Below are 7,500 nucleotides of genomic sequence, written 5' to 3' on the forward strand. Positions count from 1 at the left end.
AGAGAGGAGGGAGAGAGTGTGTGTGTTTGTCTGTGTGAGAGAGAGTATGTGCGTGTGCGTTTTGTATAGTAAATGTGCGAATGCATGGCATAGGCGGAAAGGTTGAAGGAAGGATAGATAGATAGATGGATGGATGCAGTTTGTAGTTATAACATGGAATCCCTCTTGTTAACCTCTTTGCTCTGACAGTTTCGAAGTGACCTGTTCTATCCCGATGTATATATAAAAAAATGCCCGACTCAAACTGCACAAAATATAGCAAAACAAGAAAATAAAACATTCCTTCATCTTTTAAAATCATTGCCTCTGTATCATCCCCCTTCTTTATCAGCCTCTATCGCTCCGTGAATCAACCGGAAATTTCTCCCAATGGACACCTGCCTCCCCTCTTTTCTTCAGGCCTAAAAGATCCAGGTGTGACTGAGAGATTTCCCTGCATTATTCCCCTCAATTTACCTCATGATGCAAGAATTTTGTAAGCGAATGCCTTAGGTTCCTGAGATCTTGCACCTGCTGCCGAGGCCCAAGGAAAGTCCCTCGTCGATAGATGGTATTTTGTCTGTTTAATACGGTAGCTTGGTTGGAATGGCCTGTGGGTTAGCCTTTTGTATTGGTAAGGTTGAGAAGGTGATATCAAGGTGTATATATCATGGTCGTTCGTGTTTGTAAGATAACCTAGCACTCTTTGCATTCGCCCCCCCCAAAAAAAAAAAAAAAAAAACTCGTCCTGTATTTGTTTGTTGTTGTTACTGTTTTTGTTGTTGTTGTTTTTTCTTGTACAATCTCCTCCCTATGCCTTTTTGTCGTTATTCTCATTATTATTGTCTTTTTTTTATTTATTTATTTTTTTATTTATTTTTTTTTGTATAATTACACATTTGCAAATAAACTGTCTGAAACAACCTTAACGAATCTTAGATCGAATCAGTATTGTAGTTTCGATACAATCCTATGATTCAGTTGTGTTATAGGCCTATCCATTAAGGTTTTGGATGCAGTACGATGTATTCATTTGGTGTTAATGTGTTTTCTCTACAACAGTCACACAGATTCGATTAATCAATGACCTGTAATATCTCTGCCTTGTATACGAAAAACTTTGTGCAAATTCAAACGTATATGCAAATTCCAAACACATTTTTTTGAGGTCTTTAGCAAATTAAGAAACTTTTCTTTTCTTTAACTAAGCAAAAAAAAGTCAGATCATGAATATTAAAAGAAAGAATTACATTAATCAGCTGAAGACCATCCATTCATCAGAAGAAAAAAAAACTACACACACAAAACAAACACATGAGTAGATAGATAAACGAATAGAGTAAATAAACAAACTAATCAATAAATTAGCAAGTAAACGAATGAATATACAGGTAGACAAATACACCAACAGATAAATAAGACCTTACCTTAACCAACAGGGGGTCTGAGGAGGTGTTGATAGCATGGCGGATCTCGTCATAAGTCCACTTGCTGACTTCGATCTTCTTGGCCTTGGAGGACGCCATGCCCTTCCATACTCCTTCTCTTCTGCGGGGGGAGGACTGGCTTAGGGCGTGGTGGTGTGTGTGTGTGTGTGTGGGGGGGGTGAGAATGGCAGTTTTTGGTTTAGTCTTCTGTGTAGTGTTTGTGTCTGGATCTTGGCTCTTTGTCTGTCTCTGTCTGTCTGTCTGTCTGTCTCTCTCTCTCTCTCTCTCTCTCTCTCTCTCTCTCTCTCTCTCTCTCTCTCTCTCTCTCTCTCTCTCTCTCTCTCTCTCTCTCTCTCTTTCATATGATCTCTCCTCTTTCTACCTCCCTCTCTGTTCTCTGTCTCTGTCTCTCCTCTCTCTCTCTCTCTCTCTCTCTCTCTCTCTCTCTCTCTCTCTCTCTCTCTCTCTCTCTCTCTCTCTCTCTCTCTCTCAGCATCGATCTCTTCTTTCTGCCTCCCTCTCTGTCTCTCTCTCTCTCTCTCTCCCTCTCTCTCTCTCTCTCTCTCTCTCTCTCTCTCTCTCTCTCTCTCTCTCTCTCTCTCTCTCTCTCTCTCTCTCTCTCTCTCTCTCTCTCTCTCTCTAGCATATGATCTCTCCTCTCTTTCTGCCTCCTCTCTGTCTCTGGCTCTCTCTCTCTTTCTCTCTCTCTCTCTCTCTCTCTCTCTCTCTCTCTCTCTCTCTCTCTCTCTCTCTCTCTCTCTCTCTCTCTCTCTCCATACATACGTACATATACAAATAAATAAAAACCTTCTGACCGGGACTCGAACCTGGACCATTGCAGGTATGAACGGAGAACCGGTTCGCGTGTGTGTGTGTGTGTGTGTGTGTGTATACATATATATACATAAACATATATATATATATATATATATATATATATATATATATATATATATATGTATTCATATATATATGTATATATTTATATATGTATATATATATATATATATATATATATATATATATATATATATATATATATATATATATATATATATATATATATATATATATATATATATATATATATATATATATATATATATATATATATATATATACATACATACGTATGCATGTATATATGTATATGTATACAACTGTTTATTTCTTGACATGAAATACATTTTTCATCGCTTTCAAACATCCATAATGAGAAATGACAGACAGAATTCCTCATCGAATTATCACTGCAAAACGGAATTTAATTTGTTGACTGTGAATTGTTACAAATCATATTTGCAGCTTGTGGGAAAATTGCATGAAAATGGATCTTGTTTTATTGGTTTTATAATTAATTAGGAAAAAACAAGATAAGGCAAGAGTGGAAAAGAAGGAAAGAAAGCGTCCGCAGAAACTGATGGAAAGAAAAATGTGAAAGAAAGAAAAAGATTCGCAAAAAAAGAATAAATAATTCGCAAAAATATCAAGGACAGATTCACAATTCGAAAATATATATATTTGAAGAAAGGAAAATTCGAAACACATTAAAGAAGGAGAGACTGGCAAATCATTTGAGAAAGATTCGCATAAAAAAAGGAAAGAAGGAAATTCAAATCATGAGAGACTGGGTTTGCAAAATACGAAATTAAAGAAAAAAATCCCAGAGTTATCAGAAAAAGAAGTATCCATAAAATATGAAAGATTAAAGTTGGATAAAGAAGGAAATGCAAAAGAAGAAGAGGAGGAGGAAGAAAAGAAGAAAAAAAGAAGAGGAAGAAAAGATGAAGAAGAAGAGGAAGAGGAAGAAAAGAAGAAAAATAGAAAAGGAAGAAAAGAAGAAGAAAAAAAGAAGCAGAAAGAAGAAGAAGAAAAAGAAGAAGAAAAAAAGAACAAAAAGAAGAAGCAGAAAGAAGGAAGAAAAAAAGAAAATGAAGTAGAAAGAAAGAAAAAAAGAAAAGAAAGAAAAAAAGAAAAAAGAAAGAAAAAAAAGAAAGAAAAGAAAAGAGAAAGAAAAAGACAGAAAAAAGAAGGAAAAAAAAAAAGAAAAGCTTAAAAAAAAAAAACATAAGACTCTTCATGAAATTCGCCGTTACCTTCCGACCGGGACAATAACACTGGATTTCGTGGCTGGCGAAGACGAGTCGGGAGTGTCTTGGAGTGAAACCTCAGTCAGCTGAAGAGCCAGAGCCAAGTCTTGCTCTACCTGCTGTTTTCGCTTTTGGAATTCTTCGATCCAGGCGACCTCGTCGTCCTTGGGACCGTGGAAATCAAAAGAAAGAAGGAAAAAAAAAGTTTGTCTCTCGCTTTTTTTTTTTTAGAGGGAGATTTTTGGGGGGAGGTGGTGGGAGTTTTTTTTTGGGGGGGAGGTGGTTGGAGTGGGAGTTAGAGGTTAATAGACTGCGATGTTGACACGTCGATGAACAAAAAAAAAAAAAAAAAAAAAAAAAAAAGTATTTTATTTATTTCATTTTATATATAAATATTTTTTTAAGGGGGGGGGGTGGCAGCTGTACTGTTAAATTAACACTGAGCACAAAAAAACAAAGGAAAACGTTAGCGGTTAAGACATAAATTGCACTGTTGAAATATAATTGATAAAAAAAAAAAAAAAAAAAAAAAAAAAACACGTTAGGAGGGTTAAATGTCATAAAACCACACAGTTCAACTATGACTGAACACTGAACATCAGAAGAACACGAGTTCATCAGGTATTTTATTAACAAACAATGTTGAACTGTCATTGAACACTGAACTCAGTCCATTTGTATTTTTTTATTGATTGGTCATATGTTATCTGCTATACTGGCTATCTGATTTTTATTTATTTATTATTATTATTTTTATTCATTTATATTTATTTTTTTTATTTTTTTATTATTATCATTATTTTTATTTTATTATTATTATTATTATTAATGCTCATAGAAGTGTGGATTTCTGAACTGACTGAACAATTAATCTTTGAATTAAGGACATCTAATAAATCTGTTGATTTTTTTCCCCTAAAAAAAAATAATGAGTGAATTGATTAAATGTATCTCATATTCATGGATAATTATCCAGCTATCTCCCTATCTATATATCTATCTATCTGTTTATCTATCTATTTGTCTATCTATCTGTTTATCTATCTATTTGTCTATCTATCTGTTTATCTATCTATTTGTCTATCTATCTGTTTATCTATCTATTTGTCTATCTATCTGTTTACCTATCTATTTGTCTATCTATCTGTTTATCTATCTATTTGTCTATCTATCTGTTTATCTATCTATTTGTCTATCTATCTGTTTATCTATCTATTTGTCTATCTATCTGTTTATCTATCTATTTGTCTATCTATCTGTTTATCTATCTATTTGTCTATCTATCTGTTTATCTATCTACATTATCTATCTATTTATCTATCTACATGTCTATCTATCTGTTTATCTATCTACATTATCTATCTATTTATCTATCTACATGTCTATCTATCTGTTTATCTATCTACATTATCTATCTATTTATCTATCTACATGTCTATCTATCTGTTTATCTATCTATTTGTCTATCTATCTGTTTATCTATCTATCTGTTTATCTATCTATCTGTTTATCTATATATCTATCAATCTCTTCTTCAAATACCTTCAGAAGAGGAATAAGTTCATGGTTTGTGCAGAAACTTTTGGCTGGTTCGTCACAGGTTCTGCACCACAGATCCTCCTCCAGGTTCTCTACGGTAGGGGGCGCTGACGGCGACACGGTGCCCTGGCTGGGGACCACAGGGGACGTCGGGACAGAGAGAGGTCGTGGGCGGGGGTCGTCGGAGTCGTCAGAGAAACGCGAAAGAGTTGGATAAATCGGGTGTTGTTTGTTTTGAGGAGGGACTGAAGGAGGGTAGGTAGGAAGAGGGTAGGGAGTGGGATATGGAGGAGCGCAAAGAGGGAGAGGAGGGAGAGAAGAAGATGGAGGAGGGTAAGCAGGTGGTGGGGGTGGAGAAGGATAGGCAGGTGGAGGAGGGTAAGAGGAAGTTGGAGAAGGGTAAGAGGAAGTTGGAGAAGGGTAAGAGGAAGTTGGAGAAGGTAAGAGGAAGTTGGAGAAGGGTAAGAGGAAGTTGGAGAAGGGTAAGAGGACGTTGGAGAAGGGTAAGAGGAAGTTGGAGAAGGGTAAGAGGAAGTTGGAGAAGGATAGGCTGGTGGAGGAGGGCAAGAGGAAGGTGGAGAAGGGTAAGGTGGAGAAAGAAGAGGTCGAGAGGGGTGTGCAGGCGGCGGAGGGCTCTTCTGAGGTCCGCCGAAAGGGAAAGGTCGTGGTGGCTTTGCGACGATGCCTGCAGCAGGAGGTGTTCGCTCTCCTTCGCCAGCCGTAGAAGGAGGCAGAGGCGCGGAGGTTCGGCGAACACCCCGAGGCTCTAGCTGAGGAGGAGGTGTTCTCAGAGGCGGAGAAGGGGGTGGATTCCTTGGAGGAGGAGGAGGCGTAGGCCGTCGGGGGATAGGAGGAGCAGGGGCCAAGCGAGGAGGGAGTTGCTGCTTCACAGGAAACACAGGAACACCCATTGCCTTCACTCTGTCCGTCCCATTACCTGCTGCAGTCTTGTGTTGCGTCTCTCCGTTGGGCAAACCTCCCAGGCGGATGAGGTGACGGAGATGAGCAACGATATACCTTGTAAGACGAGGATTAGACTATTTAAAATAACTTCGAAGTCACATACGCACACTGTCGCACGCAAGTTCAGTTTAAAAATATGTTCTAATATACGTATTTTTTGCCAGGTTCGGACTCTACATCATCCAAATCGTATCAGTTCTTCAAAAATGCAAACAAGTGATAACAGATAAATGGATTAGATGGATAAATAAACAAAGATGATAATTGCAAATCAGTAAATAAATTATGAAAAAACGAATATTCAAAAAGTCGAACAAAGAAATCGTATCCAAACCAACAATCACTCAAAACCTCAAAACCTCACCTATTCGTCTGCATCTTCTCCGTCAGAATCTCCTCCCGACAGAGAGGACACGTGACCTTCCGACCTCTCGGGATCTCAGGCTCACTCGCCCCTCGATGCTGACCCTCGAGGCCCAGGAGGTCGAGAATGCAACTCACGCAGACGGTGTGAAGACAAGACATCATCTTCGGGACACGGGCGTTGTCGTCGTACTGCTCGAAGCAAACCGGGCAGTCGAGACTCTCCTGTAGGCGAAGGAACGTGCTCTTGGTTATCAGTTTAGGAGAGGAACTGCTCTTTCTGTAGGCCTTGTTAAGCATAGTCTTAGGATTTCATTAAATCATTGATTGCTCTTTTTGTAGGCCTTGTTAAGCATAAGATTTGATTAAAATATTGATGACTTTACATAAGAAAAATTACTTTTATTCGATTCTATTTTTAACAACGATCGAATTTCCTTGTGCTTATGAATCAGTTGTAGTGTTAAAAAAAAGAAAAGAGAGAGAGAGGGGGGGGAGAAAGAAAGAGAGAGAGAGAGAGAGAGAGAGAGAGAGAGAGAGAGAGAGAGAGAGAGAGAGAGAGAGAGAGACTAAGATCAGTCAGTCGTGATCTTTTCAGGATTCCATCAAAACATAAAAAAACAAACATCCTTCGAGTAATTATCTTTAATTAGTAGCCATCTACAATAACGACCTGATCGATGAATTCTGTAATATCACATATCACATATACGTTCTAAATTAAGTGATAAAAGTGGCATAAGTAAGGGAGGCTTGTAGATCCTTCAATAGTGACCTTACATTGTTACTAATGATCGTACTAAGGATAATATACATGGTAATAATGGTACCAATAGTAGAGATAATGATGATAATGATCACGAAGGATAATAACGATAGCAGGATCACAACGATAACGATCCTTAAAATATCCCAACAATTATGCCCATGCTACCACACCCCTCCCATCGCAAATGAAACCCTCACCCCCCCGCCCCCCTCATCACAGCGATTGTCCTAAGAGATATATCACAATCACAATCTCCGTTCCACGAATAGAGAAGTGTGCACGACAAACAACGGCAATAGACGTCATAACGAGGCTCCTAAACACCTCATTTTCGAACGGCAGACGGAGAGATCAACAGACCTGGCCCACC

At 38.1% G+C, this 7,500-nt stretch overlaps 1 protein-coding gene across 1 annotated transcript in view; it reads right to left on the reverse strand.

The window, feature by feature from the left end:
* Positions 1–1,406: 1,406 nt before the first annotated feature.
* Positions 1,407–7,500, reverse strand: part of LOC113827357 (uncharacterized) — a gene marked incomplete at its 3' end in the record, with an annotated part of 15,149 nt that continues 9,055 nt past the window's right edge. Inside the window, 5 exon segments of the mRNA XM_070123459.1 lie at positions 1,407–1,527; positions 3,503–3,660; positions 5,039–5,479; positions 5,482–6,052; positions 6,363–6,586. Coding sequence (XP_069979560.1) covers positions 1,407–1,527; positions 3,503–3,660; positions 5,039–5,479; positions 5,482–6,052; positions 6,363–6,586 — 1,515 coding nt within the window.

This window comes from Penaeus vannamei, chromosome 7 (assembly GCF_042767895.1).
Source record: "Penaeus vannamei isolate JL-2024 chromosome 7, ASM4276789v1, whole genome shotgun sequence".
NCBI classification, from domain to species: domain Eukaryota; kingdom Metazoa; phylum Arthropoda; class Malacostraca; order Decapoda; family Penaeidae; genus Penaeus; species Penaeus vannamei.